The sequence below is a fragment of the Leuciscus leuciscus genome (genome assembly GCF_965113295.1).
Source record: "Leuciscus leuciscus genome assembly, chromosome: 5".
Classification (NCBI taxonomy): domain Eukaryota; kingdom Metazoa; phylum Chordata; class Actinopteri; order Cypriniformes; family Leuciscidae; genus Leuciscus; species Leuciscus leuciscus.
This window is the reverse complement of record NC_138729.1, coordinates 36,531,956-36,550,014: the sequence shown is the minus strand read 5'-3', so window position 1 is coordinate 36,550,014 and position 18,059 is coordinate 36,531,956. Positions and strand designations below refer to the sequence as shown.

At 37.2% G+C, this 18,059-nt stretch overlaps 1 protein-coding gene and 1 long non-coding RNA gene across 4 annotated transcripts in view; one reads left to right on the top strand and one right to left on the bottom strand.

Moving 5' to 3' along the window:
• The window catches only part of zmat4a (zinc finger, matrin-type 4a), a 160,182-nt gene that overhangs the window by 10,552 nt on the left and 131,571 nt on the right, over positions 1-18,059 (top strand). For both annotated transcript variants that reach the window (XM_082169806.1, XM_082169805.1), the window contains exon 2: positions 10,908-11,009. In XM_082169806.1, coding sequence (XP_082025932.1) covers positions 10,908-11,009 — 102 coding nt within the window. The remainder of the gene's footprint in view (positions 1-10,907; positions 11,010-18,059) is intronic.
• On the bottom strand, positions 13,800-17,470 carry LOC309498862. Of its 2 annotated transcripts, none has more exons than XR_014206061.1 (7): positions 17,299-17,470; positions 17,130-17,202; positions 16,977-17,049; positions 16,332-16,422; positions 16,141-16,239; positions 15,798-15,921; positions 13,800-14,190 (listed from the first exon to the last, which is right to left on the bottom strand). It is a non-coding gene; the product is annotated as an uncharacterized lncRNA (long non-coding RNA). The 2 variants fall into 2 exon arrangements; XR_014206062.1 differs by having other exon boundaries at positions 17,130-17,198; positions 17,299-17,469.

Here is an 18,059-nt window from a genome sequence, read left to right as displayed (position 1 = left end):
TATGTTACACACTATGAAAGGTCATTTAAAAAAATACATAATAGGGGCACTTTAAGAAAACAACAGAGATTTTACAATATTACTGATTTACTGTATTTTTGATCAAATAAATGCAGCCTGGGTAAGCATATAAGAAAGTCCTTTCAAAATCTTACCGACTATCTTATCTTTAACTTCTCTTTAAATTATTAAAGGGCTAAAACTAATTGATAGTCTGCACAGTCAGTTTTGACAAGCAAAACAGCTGTTATGGAGTTGCTGTAGTAATTTAACGAACGACATCCTGCTCTAGACCCCCTCATGCATCAGTTCATTAAAATCCAGTCTAGCATATTAAAGGGATAGTTCACTTTGAAATTAAATTTTGGTATGTTTTAGCTTACCTCAAGGGCATCCAAGATGTAGGTGTCTTTTTTTCCGCAGTAGTTTCAATTTTGATATTTTTAGGTCAAACCGTTCTTGTCTGTCAGTCATATGATGCAGGTCGATGGTCACTGTCTCAAAGAGCAAGCACAGAGTCCAAATTAAAACAATTCCCCATCGTCCAAATTAAAACAATTCCCCATCGTCCAAATTAAAACAATTCCCCATCGTCCAAATTAAACAATTCCCCATCGTAAGTACACATTGATGGCCCAAGACACGAAACGAGCGGTTTGTGTGAGAAAACGAACAGTATTTACCTCTTGTACACAGCCACGTCCAAGTGATCTGAGAGCGCGGGCGGGTATAGATATATACACTAGATGTCGCATTGGCTACGGTTTCATTCCAATGAACTGCAGTAGCCAATGCGACTTCTATTGTATATATCTATACCCACCCGCGCTCTCAGATCACTTGGACGAGGCTGTGTACAAGAGGTAAAAACGATATAAATACTGTACGTTTTCTCACACAAACCGCTCGTTTCGTGTCTTAGGCCATCAATGTGTACTTACGATGGGGAATTGTTTTAATTTGGACGACGGGGAATTGTTTTAATTTGGACGACGGGGAATTGTTTTAATTTGGACTCTGTGCATGCTCTTTGAGGTGGTGACCATCGACCTGCATTATATGACTGACAGACAAGAACGGTTTGACCTAAAAATATCAAAATTGAAACTACTGCGGAAAAAAAGACACCTACATCTTGGATGCCCTTGAGGTAAGCTAAAACATACCAAAATTTAATTTCAAAGTGAACTATCCCTTTAAGACTGACATGAAAAGCTTTTCACACTCACAATGCATGATTACAGCACAATCATTGTTAACTTCTTTATATCCTTGTTCATTTAATTTCTTTTTTTTTTTTCATTAAGGTAATCTAACACAAAACCATGAGAGTTGTTTCTCCATAATGACCTGCTGCCCAGGGCCGTGCACAGACATTTTGGGGGGCAGTTGCTCAAGTGAAAAAAGGGCAACAGATTCGTTCAGACCGGCTAATTCATTCATGAAAGATGCAAGTGTCCGCTGACTTTATAAATGTGTCATTGAATCATTGACTCACCCGATACGTTCAAAAACGGTGCATTCAAGAACAAAACCACTGTTGCTGGGAGGCGCAACTATTTATGGTGGCAAATCATTGACAATATTCACGGAGCGCATAACTGCTGCTGGCGTGCGCAGTAAATGACATTCGCGAAAGGATAACAGATCTACACGCGAGGAAACGGGAACTCGCGAGCTCATTCAAACCCTGTGCGTGCACAGGCGCGCGTTCATCTCCATGAAGCATTGATCATGATGATTCCCCACACTCTCGCGCTTGATCTCCTCTCGCCTGCTGTTTTTGCTCGCTCGAACACTTTTATTTTGGGCAGTCAAGGGGCGGGACTTACTGTTTTAATAACCTCAAATGTCATTGGTTACAATGTCATTGGACGCCTGTCCTTGACTTCAGATATCACTTAATTTGTTTTATTTATTTATATTAATGTGTGATGTGATTTAATGCATTAATATAGAACAGATTCTTACCAGATACTTTATTAACAGGAAGTCTTACTAGTGATTGCATTGTGTTGTAAAGAGACATTTACAGACTGTAATGACATATTTCCATGGTTATTAGCAATGTAAATCTACCAAAATTATTATAAATTTTTACGTAATATTTAAATGGTTCATTATATTTTCTATTAAATGTAAAAGGGGTTCTGGCTTCTCAAGTTAAGATACAGTACACAGCATTAATTATAGATTACAAATGCCTTTTCAGAAATTGCTACAGAATACAGAGGAACAAAATTAAACCCAGCAAATTATTAAACCCAGCTTAACCCCAGCAAAGTAGATATTACAACATTATATAGTGATATTAATCATCTAACTTTTTGTAAGTGAATAACCACATAAGAGAAAGTATTAGGCAAGTACAGTACACAGCATGAATGATTACACCCCATCTGAACATAAAATATCTAAAAAATAAATAAATAAATAAAAAGAAATTCATGCTGCCAGAACCCCTTTTACGTTTAATAGAAAATATAATGAACCACTCAAAATTGACATAATAGTAATACACAGGATGATAACAAAAAGCTTACACAGAAACTCTGGCTTATTGATTTAAACAAGTAATTTATCTTTCATCCAAAGCCCTTGTTATATTTACAACTATTTAATGGACACTTTTTAAATTTCTGAGGTTCTCATATCCAATATAATTTTGGTTTGCTAAACATTAATAGTGGTGAATGGGGGTATAGTGGTAGTAGTGTAGTGGTGAACTACAGCAAATATTTTGCATACTTTGCATTCCCATTTTTCTCCAATTTCTTTTAGATATTTTAATGCCAATAACACAAATCATAGTGTTATAAATATAAAATGTACAAATGTATAAGAATTTTGGTAGTTTTACAATGCTAATAACCATGGAAATGTGTCATTACAGTCTATCTCTAAACAACACAATGCAATCACTAGAACGACTTTCTGTTAATAAAGTATCTAGTAAGAATCTATTCTATATTACCAATGCATAAAATCACATTACGCATTAATATAAATAAATAAAACAAATATCATGTCTGAAGTCAAGTGAATTACGGGTCATTGGACAGGCGTCCAATCACAACTGACTTCCGGAAAAGGGGAAGTAACCAATGACATTTGAGGTTATTAAAACAGTAAGTCCCGCCCCTCGACTGCCAAAAATAAGTGTTCAAGCGAGCAAAAGCAGCAGGCGAGAGGAGATCAAGCGCAAGAGCATGGGGAATGATCGATCGTGCGTGCAAAGGCTTGTATTGCGTGCAGAGGAGATGAACGCGCGCCTGTGCACGCACAGGGTTTGAATGAGCTCGCGAGTTCCCGTTTCCTCCCGTGTAGATCTGTTATCCTCTCGCGAATGTCATTTACTGCGCGCGCCAGCATCAGTTGTGCGCTCCGTGAATATTGTCATTGATTTGCCGCCATAACTATTCTTCTTTGTTTGGAACTGTTTTCGTTGGCAAAATAGAGCAAAAAGAGTCAACATTTAAATGTTGCGTCTAATAATTCTCAATTCATAAAATGAACTTATTGTTTATTTAATAGTTGTATAAAATTAATATTACATTTGCAGTCGTGTTGATATTCGAGAAAATAGCCCTCTTGCTTATGTGATATAGCTTAACTCAAACACAAAATACAAGAACTCCTACAAGGGCAAATCATATCCTGAATTTTGGGGTAATTTTTATACATTTTGGTAGCATTTCCGACCTTCCTCTGTCATCAATGAAGGCAGGACCGGGAGACGTGGATGTGCAGGGAGGGGCTTGTGCGGTCTCACAGAATTCTTAAGAATGACACTTAATTGAGAATTTATGCCACAGGTCAAATTTTTGGAAAAACTAAAATATTATAAAATAAAAATGTCTTGCAAAAAGAGCACTTATCTTGTCAGAGGCCAAAAGGGCAGGTGCTTAAGCACCACTTGGGGTCTGTCTGTGCATGTGCTTGCTGCTGTCTATGGTAATTCCTCTTATTAGTATAGAGGACACACAGACTCTCTCCCTGTGACTCCAGTTGCTTTTCTCTGTGCATTGGGATGTGTTGCTTCGGAATCCTAATGAGCTCAAGTAGGACATGAGGACATTACTCAGCAACCAGCACTGATGTGTGTGTGTGTGCATGCCTGTTTGTAGCACCAGCAGGGATTGGGAACGTACTGAATGCTTCTTTGCTTGGTTGCATCCTTTTGAGCCTTTTGTAAATCACTTGAGAAAGTAGCCATATATACATAAGCCATATCACATGAGGAAGAGTGCTGTTGTGCTGAATATAAATTTTTCAGCTTAGGGTTGAGGTCAAAGAAGCCAAAGCACCAAACTGGTTAGGAGATTGTGAGTGGAGCATCTGTGACTTCCTGATGTTTTAAAGAGCGAGTGAGTTCTGAAAGTGAGTCTGCAGTGTCGGGACTTTCTCCAGCTGAAGTGACAGAGGAAGACCTTGAAGCAGCTGGTGTCCAGCAGTACCTCCCCCCACAGATTACAGCACACCTTTGACAGCCGGAACATTTGTCAGGGCCGCCCACTGCACTGCCCTCTCTGCACTTACTGCTGCATCCCACATGCATGCTCCTCACTGCGAGCACACATGCACAGTAATCAAAATCATATTTTGTTTCATATCTCTGTTTTAATGCAGTTGGTGTGGGGTTTGGAATAGAGTTTGATTGCTCAACGGTAAGATCTGTTCACTTGGTTTGTCTAGTCTTTAGACGATGATTTGGTAAAATACCACATAAAATGCCATGCAGTTCTGTGTGAAAAATTTACTTTTTTTGAATGGTAGTGTGTTTTTTGTTTTAAAGAACATATACTTTTGATAAATGTAATACGCCCTTGGTGAATATAAGTGACAGTAAACATTTTTACACTGAATTCATCAAAGAATCCCGGAAAAAAAATGTCATGGTTTCACAATATTTCACAATATTACTATTTTCTATTGCATTTTTGATCAAATAAAGGCAGCCTTGGTGAGCATAAGAGACTTCTTTCAAAAACATCTTTCAAAAAACAATCTTACTGACCCCTTGGCATTTAAATGTCTGAAAATCTATTATAAACCTTGTTTATATCAGGAGAGAAGTTTGAGTCGTTATTTTTATTTGTGTAGTGCTTTTCGCTTGTTTTTCTGTGATCCATTTGACAGCAGCAGAGGCAAAGAAAGTTTTTGATCGAAGATTATGGAAAAACCTTTGAAAAACATGAACTGATGAATCGTGCAAAATAAAGCCTGAGACTTTACGTGAGGAAATAGGGTACATTTGTATTATGTTGTCTTTTAATCACATTCACATGGCAATAATGGAAACTTTCGCTGTTTAAATGAGGGAGAAAACTCAACTCTGTCTGCCCTATCTCTCTCACTATAAGCAGGCCCCAGACTGATTAATAATGCAATTGTTCCTTGGATGTGTGCTGTGTGTGTATGTGTTCGTCAGAGCAATGGTGCTTGGGCTCCAGTGATTTTGCCTATTTTGTTCTGCTGAATTTATGCACAGTTTCCTCAGAGCGGGATAGTGAGCTCTTCTCCCCACACCCTCTTTCTATTTCTTCTCCTTTTATTCTCTCTGTCCCTTCCTCCCCTATTCTGCAGCAGCTTGGGTTATCTTTTATAGTTTTACTCTCATATCTGTAAACTTGCTGCTGGAATGCCTATATCTGTTGCCCAGAGCTACTTCAGACACAATTGTGCAAACTTTTTTTCTTGAATTCAGCACATCTACAGACGTTTGTCAGAGAAGGTTGCCTTTTCTCTGATGATGGGTAAACTGAGGACACAAACAAAAGGAGGCTGAAAGACCACGTATAGAGTCCGTAATTGCTACTGCATATTTTTGTAGATGCGTCACAAGTTGCAACAGCAAAGGACTTTGAACATTGCCCTACAATCTATGAGAACAGTGTCATATCAGAAACTGAAATTAAGAGTTGAGAGTGCAACTGAGCACAATTGAAGATTTACCTGAGCTCTAAATCTGATGCAGATTTAGAAAATGTCTAGAGTAGCGGCACCCTGCATGGGATAGATTTGAGCCACTGAATGAAAAATTATAATAAGTTCATTTGAATATCTTGAATACTGTAATAGAGTGATAGCCTATCTAATATTTATGCATGAATTATTAGTGTAACAAACCGACTCCATTTAGAAACTATTCAGTATGTTTATTTATTCTGTTTTAGAGAAGTTGCAGTCATTAGCATTTGCAAATCAGGTCATGCTAAAAATGTTTAGATCCCAGTGTCTTAATCTGGCTTCCAACAAGAGCTGCTGCACAACATAAAAAAAGTGCTAACAGCAAGGCTACAAGAGATGGACCAGAAACACCAAAGTATCCCCCCTCCCCCCCCCCCCCTTTTAAAGAAAAAAAATCTGATTTCCCAGTTTTGTTGATTTGAAACATATTATTGAAACCTCTTGACTGACATTCCAATTTAAAGTACCTATGAAATTAAATTCACCAATCTATATTTTAATTGCATGTTATTTATCTTATTGTGAATGATTTTTCCATGCATGTGGTGTTTTTTTTTTTTTTTTTGTGTAATAAACAGGCTTTTCTCTGGTGACTTCTCCAATAATTTAGTCCGCTAAAACCCACCCCTTTCTTACAATCGACGTAATCTCACATTCGGATCTACCTCCATCCAATCAACATCCGTTGGATGCCTGGTCATTTTTTGAGGCAGCATTGATGTAGGATCTCCCACAATCCTGTGAGTGTGGGAAGGCGTATGTAAGCAGAACATTGTGCCCTTAAACTAAGATGGCAGCAAACATGCTGCACACTTCCACACGTGCCTTTGAGATGAATAGGGATGTTAGCGGACATCTCTCTCCAGGTATTACAGACCTCCTTGGCATTAACTCAGTTTCCTTGGATGTCTTCATACAGAACTGTTGTCTGTTAAATCAGTGAGTGACTGTACAGCATGTCAGCTGCTTCTTAATTAGATGATTGCATCCTAGGGCCCTGTTTACACTTTGTATTAAGATATGTTTTAGATTGGATCTCAAGTGGATGAGATGTAAACGGGGTCGTAGTTTAGATGTGGTCGAATGTGTTTGAACTGCCGCAGAAGAGCTTTATAAGGGCACATTATGGAAACGCACCAGCCACAGGTGATTTGTGACCCTGGATCACAAAACCAGTCACATGGGTCAATTATTTGAAATTGAGATTTATACATCTGAAAGCTGAATAAATAAGCTTTCCATTGATATGGTTTGTTAGGATAGGACCTTATTTGGCCGAGATACAACTATTTGAAAATCTGGAATCTGAGGGTTCAAAACAATTTAAACATTGAGAAAATCGCCTTTAAATTTGTCCATTTCTGTTCGCGATTGTGCTGCATTCACTCACAAAAATAAATGTTTTATATATTTACGGTAGGAAATTTACAAAATATCTTCATGGAACATGATCTAAAACTTAATATCCTAATGATTTTTGGCATAAAAGAAAAATCGAAAATTTTGACCCGTACAATGTATTGTTGGCTATTGCCACAAATATACCCGTGCTACTTGTGACTGGTTTTGTGGTCCAGGGTCACATTTAAACTTGGGCTGATGACCCAAGTTTGGTTTGAAGACGAAAAACGTACCAAGCACAATGTTCTCCCACAATTTCTGATTTCTATCACACACTCTGATAAAAGTGAGTGGTCAGCATGGTCTGTAAATTGCGCAAGCTTATTTTGTTCATTACATTAAAGATCTGAAAAAGGCAAAAGCCCATACATTTACTCGTCCATAGACCCTCCCCTCGACAGGGTTTTTCCTGGGTCAAAATTGGTCTTCGGTGGTGGCCGATGGACACTGTCATCCTTTCTTGCCCTTCTTTTTTATTTATTTTAAAGCTGTGTTTTTTACCACTGGATTTCATAGCTTTGTAAGATAAAATTGTTCTTTGCTAGACCTAATAATTATTTTGGTATATAAAATTTGATATCAATATCAAAAAGTTGCATAAAGTTGCATTAAAAAAGTTTGTTTTAATAGTCTAATTTTCTACCATATAGGCTACAATTGAAAACAATTAGCAGCTAGCTAACAACAACTTGCTTTGGATTTTGGAGTGAGGTGGAACCTGAAAAAAAAAGTGCAGTCTAAACAAAGTTTTTTTTTTGTGGTAATTTTTCTACACATTGTCATATAAATAACCTGAAAAAACTGTAGTTTAAGGTTAAATCTTGCTAACCTCTTACAAAAAAAACAAAAAAACAAATGGGGTAAGCACACTTACATTCTCATTTTAAGAGGTGTTCTGAGTAAATGTGGTTTGATTTGTTAACATTAGTTAATGTATTAGGCTAACTAACATGAACCATGAACAATACATTTGTTACTGTATTTATTAATCTTTGTTAAAAATACAGTTGTTCATTGTTTGTTCATGTTACTTCATAGTAGACTTGTAGTCAAGACCGCCTAAACCGAGACCACTTTTACATACATCACTACTTCATAGTGCATTAGGCTAAATAATGTATACAACTTTTGATTTCAATAATGTAGGCTACTAGTAAATGGTGAAATTCATAAATGCTGTAGAAATGCAGTTTATTAATAGTAATGTTAACCAATGTAGTTAACTAGATTTTAATAAATGGAAGTTATGGAACCTTATTGTAAAGTGTTACCGATTTGTAACACAGATTCAGACGTCTCGTGAGTTCAGTGTTGGACAGATCAGTTGTTTTAACCATTCATTAAATAGAATCGGTTCAAAAGAGTCATTAGTTCGCGAATCGGACGTGTCATTAGCGAACCACCACGGCACGTGTTGTGTGATTATCCCGGCAGTTAGGACATCGCACAAGAAAACATTTAATCACTGACTGGATAGGTTTTTTTGTTTATTGAAAGAGTGGTTTATGTCAGCTGAATGTGCGGAACGCTTTTCAGAGAAGATAAGACAAGTTTTTTTTTTTGTTTATTGAAAGAGTGGTTTATGTCAGCTGAATGTGCGGAACGCTTTTCAGAGAAGATAAGACAAGTTTTTTTGTTTTGTTTTGTTTTTTACGTTTTTTTTTTAAGCACAATTCACACCCAGCGGTAATTCAGAAGAAAAAAAAAATCTCCGAATGCTCCTAGGGAAACTTCGGTTGCTTCCACCTTTTACCATCGTGTCAATTCTCAATTGATTTTGATTAATATGCGCGAGGGAGAGAGAGAGAGCGAGACAGTTTATATACTGTCTATGGTTTGAAGACGGTGAGAGTGCGCGCGCGCGGCCGGGGCTCTCTGCTCGTTGTTAGGCCCTGTCACGTGCGCAGCAGCCATCTACGTCACTCACCGATCAAATAAGGCTTAGACTTTAGCGGGACAAAAAAACGCTTTTTGTCAAATGAAAAAATGTTCAATGCAGGAAGAAATGAGGTAAGAAGTGGTTGAAAGTGGACAAAAGAGACGGTATAAAACACCAGGTGTAAACGGGCATGTGTCTCCCTCGTCTACATGTGATGCGATTGACCAGTGTAACAGGGCCCTAAGGAGGCTGCGTGATTCTTAGGCCAGTCCTGAGGCTTAACGTTATAGACTAGAGTCCTCCTCAGCATTAAATAGGATGAGAATGAGACTAGTAAGTGTGCATAGCTATGTCATAAAGGTTTCCACCCCCACGATCACAGAACAAATATAGGCTACTATTAAAATTAATTGTGGAAAAATATTAAAGATTTTTATATTAACTGACTTTCTATTAATGCAGTAGAGTGAATGACAACTGTCTGGTCTCCCGATGGTTTACATTATGAGCTAGCATTGAGTGATTTACAACAAAAAGAAAACAATGCCTTTCTCTCAGATTTGTATTTATTTATTGCAGTACATAATGAAATTGGACAAGCTCAGTGCAGATTCATTTTCAGCTAATTCTTTATTTGTAAGTTGGAATGTGTGCAAAGGATGCGAAGGATACACCTGATAATCCTTCAAAATAATCAAAACGAAGGACACAAAGCGAAGACTGCCTTACAAGAATCTGTCAAATCGAGACGGAGCTTGATGATGTGGCAGCCTAGATATGCAGCCTTACTAGGCCGCAGCCTGCAAATTGAGAAGCGCCCACAGAAAGTCTGGTGGCTTTTTAAAGCCTTGTCTCCAGTGCAGCTGTTAGTAATTGGTTGTAATAAAGACATTCTAATTCGTCCACGAGGCAAAGTGCAAAGCACAACTACAGAGTGTTCAGTTCATTCATTATCCAGGACACACACAAATAAATTGTACAAAAATTGGTAATGTACAAAATCAGTAAAGTTTTTCTTTCTAGCGTTTTCCTAATGTATAACCTAGAATAAAAAAAGCTGTGCTGTTTAGAGAAGAAGGTTTCTTACTGTTTCTTTAGCTCTTTATTACTTTTTCTCCTCTACCTGTATCTGGCTGCAACTAATATGGGAATTTTAAGCCCTTGACTTGTTCACTTATCTTCTGCAAAGCACATGGTATTGAGGTTTAAAGTTAACTTTGTGAAAATGTATTTTATTTGTTGGTGCTTTGCATTGGATTGCCATTTGAAAAATGCATATTTTGTCACATGAAAATCATATGAAGGTTTTTAATCTGTTGCTCTTAAATCGCTCCAGTCTGTTTAAAATCCGTTCTGGGAGTGAAAAGCAGCTCCAATAGAGACATGTCATGACCTTGTGCTTGCTCGGTGTTTTAATATGTGACACATGCTGAAATAATTAAAGTGACAGAAACAACATGCCTTCATGAATATTTCATGCGACACATTTTCATGACTGTGCACTGTTTTTCCCTAAAGTACGTCTATAATAGCTGTGCAGTGGTTTCAATTCAACTTCTATCATATTCAAATTAATTTGTGCCTAGTGATGAAAGTGTATGTAATGTGTATAATGGTGCTTAAATATAACAATATTAAAATATATTTTTTTGTCTAGATGAAGTCAACAGAGGTGGATCAAGGCCTTTTCACAGACAGTTACTGCAAAGTGTGCAGCGCTCAGCTCATCTCAGAGTCTCAGCGAGTGGCGCATTACGAGGTGAGACCAGGTTTCTGTCTACATCCTGTCTGCTTGTATATAGAAATCTCTCTCTGTGTTTTGTTTGTTTGATGTTAGTAATTTTAGATGCTTTTATCCAAAGTGTACTTATCATAGGGACAATCCCTCTGGAGCCACCAGAGGTTAAGTGCCTTGTTCAAGGACACTGACAGTAGTAACAACTAGTAAATACAGATCCCACACTGTTAGCCTGCTTTCTGGACATTTTCTGTGATTGCTCATAGAAGGCTCTGTGTGCATGTCCTCTGATCTGTGTTGTGAGGAATAGCAGCTTAGCTGTATTGCAGAGTGTTTCCCTGTGGTCACTGAACTGTGAGTTATATGGCCACTCGTCAACAGAGCTGTAACCTGAACTGGCCCGGACGGGAACATAATGTATTTGCCCAGACAGGCATGGAGTACGACAAGAAGATAGTTTGCTGGTCAGTGTAAAATATTCATTCTGGTTTTGTTTTGTGTGAGCATGTAATTCAGTTAGATTGTCCCATGAGGACTGAACGATCTAGCTATTTAAAGGTGCTCTAAGTGATGTCACGCGTTTTTTAGGCCAAAAATTTTTTGTCACATACAGCAAACATCTCCTCACTATCCGCTAGCTGCCTGTCCCCTGAACACACTGTAAAAAAAAAACGCGGTCTCTCTAGACACCACAGGCTCCACAAACTGCAACAAAAACAAACTGGGCTCACCCGCACCACGAAACACAACAAACAGTGCTCCCGCCAATCACCGACAAGAAGCATTTGAGGGTGGGGTTTGGGGGTTAGTGCGCGTGCACATGAAGGGGGTGTGGAGGAGAGACGAGAGAGAGAAGCATGAAGAGGGAAGTTTGAATTATGGCCGACACGCGACTAAAGAGACAACGTTCCGATGAACAAATTGTAAAGAAGAGGGACAAGGATAAGGAGCGCGCGAAGTCCCGAATTTACATCGGAAAAACCCTCGAAATGTGGCGAGAACTCCGCCGGCAGAAGGGCTTCCAATCAGACATTCAGTTGCTCTGTTTTTGCAGAACAGGTAAATCCATTTTTCTTTCTAAATTGACGTTCATGTTCGCCAAACCAACACAAGGATGTAATTAGCTAGAACTATGCAGTCAGCGTTAGCTTTGGTGAATACAACATATATGTTTCTAGCAGCTAGCGATCAATCTCTATTGTAAATGGTCAAGCAAATTCACAGTAGGGCGACAATTTGTGTGAATGATTGTTTTCACCCACTGTTTGTTATGGATTTGAATGTTCATTTATAGGCTATTGACAACTTTGACTAAATTTGTTTACGCCGCCGCCGTTGTTTATGCTCACTGGGAAACGCGAAGCTAACGTTATCTTGCTATTATTGCGTCCTTGTATGGGAGCTATAGTTATAGTTATAACCTCAGGTGGCGAAACGATTTTAAGACAATGTTTGTCTTTTTCTGCATTCTGTTCTGCAATATATAAAAGCATTTATCTAACTTGGTGACATTACACATTGAATGAAGTATCAGTAAAACTTAACTTTGTTTTTAGTGACTACTTTGACTTTCCTTTATGCCGGAAGGGAGGGGAGGAGGGAGGAGACGGGATGAGGAGGAGGGAGGGTCTAGCTAGCCTCCGTTTTGTTTGACAACAATTCGAATGTCAACACTCCCAGCATCACTTAGAGCACCTTTAACTAGTACAATTTCACTTAGTAATGCACCGAAAATTCAGCAACCGAAATTAATTGAGCGAAACGGCAAAAAAACAAACAAAAAAAAATCAATTTGAGCTGCTGGGTCAGTCACTGACAGAAACTGTTTACTCTGATGCGTTTTGACTGTGTCAGAGTTCACACAGTGTGAATGCACTTCATCGCCAAAAATGGTAGAGTAGCAATGTGTAACATTTGTTCGGCTGAAATATTGAGAGGCATGCTCATTGCTGGTTAATTTTACCACTACTGGTTAATCACCTGTGAACACTACAGAAAAAATGTCATTACAATACAGACATTTTATTTTCGGTTTCCATTTTCGGCTAAATGAATACTTTGGTTTCTGTGTTTTTGTAAAAAATTTATTTCGGTGCATTACTAATTTATTATCTGGTGGAAAAAGGCTGTCCATAGTGCATCTGAGACAGCTGGGTAAATTGCTAAAAGCTGCTAAAAAGCTAAAATCTTTTTGATGATTTTGGCTTAGATTTTGCAAACCTCCACAGGCATTAAATGAAAAATGCTGTCATGCTCCTAATGTGGAAAGACATGCAGTAGGAACTGTAATTTTGTGTGGAGACCCAGATTTGTGAAGGAGAGGTTTTTTGTCTCTCTTTCTGTCTCACGTCAGACAAACTCCAAAGTGTATCGAATGCGTGCAGGTATCCACGTTTATTAGAGAAAACATTAGTAGCCGATTTAACCGCCACTTTTAAAGAGCCACGTGTCTGACTTATTAAGCATTTTATTAGTCTCTTTATAAGAGCACTGTAAAGAGGTTGCTGTAAATTTTACAGTAACTTACTGGCAGCTGGATGCCAGTAAGTTACTGTAAAATGTTTTACAGTATTATTACTGTATTTTCACTTACAGTATACTGTATCATTTACTGTAATTGCATTTACAGTATTATTACTGTATTTTCACTTACAGTATACTGTATCATTTACTGTACTTGCATTTACAGTATTATTACCGTATTTTCATTTACAGTATTAGTATTGTTTTTTGTTTGTTTTTTTCATTTAAATTTCTTTTTTTAATTTATGTTTACCCCACCCCCCAAAAAATCACAATAACTCACAAACATTTGTCCTTATAATATTCTTTTTAATCGTTGAACATTTTGTTTTAGAAGTACAAATTACAAATCTTGACCTTTAGGAGCCACTAGCTGAAGAAAAAAAAAGGCAACATCTCCAAAGTCCATAGAATTAATCTCCTGGTGACCATTTATATCTGTAGCATGGCAAAAACGTACACACACTGAAAAGCAAAACAGGCCTTAAAACAATAAAATACAGTCAAAGTCAGTGTTGTGTTGTTACATTTCAGTCATTTTGCCAGTCAAAGTTGACAACCTCTCTGATGAGAAACACTGAGGGTTTCAGGCTGATGCTTTTCTTTGGACCTTTCCAGATTTCCATCTGATCTGTGCCTTTGGTGTTTGGTGCCATCAGGATTGACTCTCAGAATGAACCTGCAAACACAAGCAGGGAAAAAATATATAATTTTTTCAGACCGGTGTTGGCAGAATTTTCCCTAACCCTCAAACTTGATGCTGCATGTACTTTGGCGTTAATAAAAGCACTACATCTGATTCTGAATCCACCTACAGTAGTGGTGGGGGAAAAATCGATTCTGTTCAGTGTCGCGATATTTTGCGCACGCAATTATATTGATACAGTAGCGCAAAGTATTCCAATATAGGTTATAAGGCTGTGACGGTGGCAGTTTTTTTTACCACTGCGGTGGTAATGGACCAACTACCTGCAGTGGTTGGGGGGTTATTATGAAAATTGAAATAAAAAAATGTAGTTTATTCGAGCAAAAAAGTCTTTATTTGAGCAATTCCGGCAAAGAAGCAACACAAAGCCTGTAAAGCATTCAAATACATATCAGTAAATATTAGAAACTTACATAATAGAAAAGTTAAATCTATAAAAAAAAAAAAAAAACTTTCGTTTAATACTTCCACACAAAGACACGTGATTCCACATGAAGCCATACCGCTCTGTGCTTTGAGAGGGATGACACGAGGAGGAAAGAGACCATCGATCTATTTTCTGATATCTTCATGTTTTCTACTTGTTGTAAAAGGTATGAAAAGTGAATTTAATCTTCCACAAGGGCAAGACATTTAAGCTATGTTTGAAATTGCGCTGCCAAAGAGAGCGAAACTAAAAATCAAATAAACTTGACGCGCCGTACATGTCTAATAACAAGCAAAAACTGTGTTGAAATGAATCTGACGTGCAAGTAAAAATGTAGGCTATCTGTCCTACAACGTTTTTCTACTTTACCACAGTAAAGAATGTGAATGTAATAGGCCTAAATAAAAGCGAACCAAGGAAGAAACGTTTATAATCCCCTTCGAAAATCGAGACGTAAGTGAAGATTTTGGGAAAAAAACAAGGTATTAAATGCAGGGATGAGTCACAATTTTTGGATATTCGATTAGTTTATTTAATTATAGAATTATAGTATATCGAATAGGTTGTGTAATTATTCTCTAAAATAAAATCTCCATGTTTTTGGTGCTAATGCGGTGGTGACGCGTTCATATAATTACGTTCTGTAATAAGGTCCTGTGTCCTGAATGTTCAAGGACAAAGTTTTTGCACTAGCCTCCAGTAAATGTGTAGAAGATGTTCACAGATTTAATGTGACATTTGTAGTGAGTTGAGCAGTCTTATTTTTTGTAATGTCTTTGAATAATATGGGGGACATGAATCGCAATATATCGCAGAATCGAATCGCAATACTTGCTGTATCGCAATGTTAGGAAGCGCAATAATATTGAATTGTGGCCCAAATATCGCAATACTATCGAATCATAAAATTTTTGCCAATTTCCACCCCTAACCTACAGGGATGGTATTACCCCATAATACATTACATTAAAATCATTAAAGCTTCATTCTTTTTCAATATTCCTGTAGCTTAGATTTCCAGGGAATGGATAATTTAAATTAAACTTAATACAATGTAAGTTGCTTTGGATAAAAGTGACTTCCAAATGCATGCATGTAAATGTAATGTAATGTGTAAAAAAAAAAAAATATATATATATATATATTGGTTTACCTGATTCTGCATTCGACAAAATAGACAGCTAATGCTGAAGAGTCGTCTGTTAGCAGTTGTAACTGGATGATGATTCTGCCCTTCATTGTCAGCATCCATGTTTTTGCTTTGAGAACAGACTCTCCTGAAACAGATAAAGTCACAGCAGCCTTTTAGTGTTATAGTTTACAGAAAAAAAAACTAAAATACAATAACAGAACTTATTACTAACAACAATAACATGTGGGGTGAAGATGAGGTAAGATATAATGTTGTATGGTGTTTATAGTTTTTAATCAATTAAACAACATTAAAAATATTAGTTAGCAAAACTTTGCTATATTGATAATGGTATATTGCTAACCCTTTCCTCCTCCTTCTCCTCTTCCTCCTCCAACGTCAACCCGTTCTGTGTATTAGTGGAGAGCGTCAGCAGTGATGTACAGTCCGGAGGGAATGGCCGCTGCAAATTCAAAATAAAGAACAGAAAAGAACATGTTTGCCTGCTTAACTAATGCATACTTCAGCTAATTTAGTTGATGTCATCTTACTCACCTGTAGATGTTATCACCATTACGAAGGCAATCACAAAAAAGACTCCAAAATACACCTCCGACATTTCAGACGACATAATTCAGACCACAAACTTGAAAATAAAACAAAAGATGAAATTAACAATGGTGTTGGATAAAGGGTTAGTTTACTCAAAATTGTAAATTCTGTCACCATTTACTCACCCTCAACTTGTTCATAACTTCCATTAAATTATTTAATGTGCTGATATACAAAAGAAGATATTTTAAAGAACATGAGCAACCAAACAGTTACTGGTCCCCATTGACATCCAAAGTATTTTTTCTATTATAGAAGTCCATGCGGACCAGCCACTATTTACCAACATTATTCAAAATATCTTATTTTATATCTTAATAATATCTTATTTTACATAAATGTTCAGACGAAAGAACTTCATGCAAGTTTAGAACACGTTGTGGGCGAGTAAATGATGACATACATAATTTTCTGTTTAAGGTGTAACGTTACTACGTTATCCCTTTAACTAAGTTTTACTCAGTATTTACGCTGTACATCTGCCAAAAAGTTGTGAAAGGAGACAGAACATACCAAAGTTATTATGCTTCTCTGTTTAATAAGTTTACTTCGGCTAATTTAGGTGAAGGTGACCATAACGTTACATACCAGTTGATGTTATCACAATGAAAAGGCTCCAACACACTCCATCGTTGCAGATGGCATTATCCAGATCACAAACCTGAAAATAAATCATATAGGCCTACGTGAAAATATTGTTTAAAACCCGCACTTTAACAAGGGTTTCGTCTCTCACTTTACCTCAGTATTTCACGTTGAGTTCGCTGTTAGCTCGGTTAACGTCACCGTCGACTCCGCCCGCCTGATGAGCTAACTTGCGTTAAAGAGGCAGAGGAACACACAACCATTATTTTTTATAGTTTTAACTAAAGAATATTTCGGCTAATATAGGTGAACTTAACTTACTCACCAGTTAATATTATCACCGTGACAGCGACCCGGCCGACAGTCAGGAAAAAAGACAGTAATAAAGGCACCAAAAAAAACATTCTGACGACAGTCAGGAAAAAAAGACACTAAAACCATTCAGACGAAAACAAAACGATACATCATGTTAGTTTGCTGTTAACATAAGTAAAAACATTTGAAAATGTTAATTTTACATAAAATAGAAATTATATACTAACATTTTTGGTGAGTTACATGATCTTTTGTCCGTGCATTAACTGCCACTTCACCCCTCAAAAAAACACTTGAAAAGAAATCCCTCTTGCCATTGGTCAGTTTTTCGCGGGCAAGTTCACTACTGTAAATTGATTTACAGTAGTGAAGAATTACAGTAGTGACCCTATATTTTCCCATAATCCTTTGCTGTTTACAGTAACATACTGTATACATATTTTACAGTATCTTACTGTACATATTACAGTAAAATACTGTTCAAATTACAGAAATCCGTTACAGTGAGGCTTTGAAAAGTGCTTGGGAACATACAGAAGAAGTGTAGAATTGGTGTTTATTTAAAGCCCAGCAAATATCACCCTTTTTTATGATGCTGCATTTTTTTTATAGTGGCAGAAAAAGAAAAGTATATTTGATCTCTTTATAAAAAAAACATTGTATCATGATTTTCATAGATGCAGTAAGGAGTACCAGCATGTAGGGATGCACGATATATCGGCCACCATATCGGTATCTGCCGATATGTTAAAGGTATAGCGGAGGATGTTT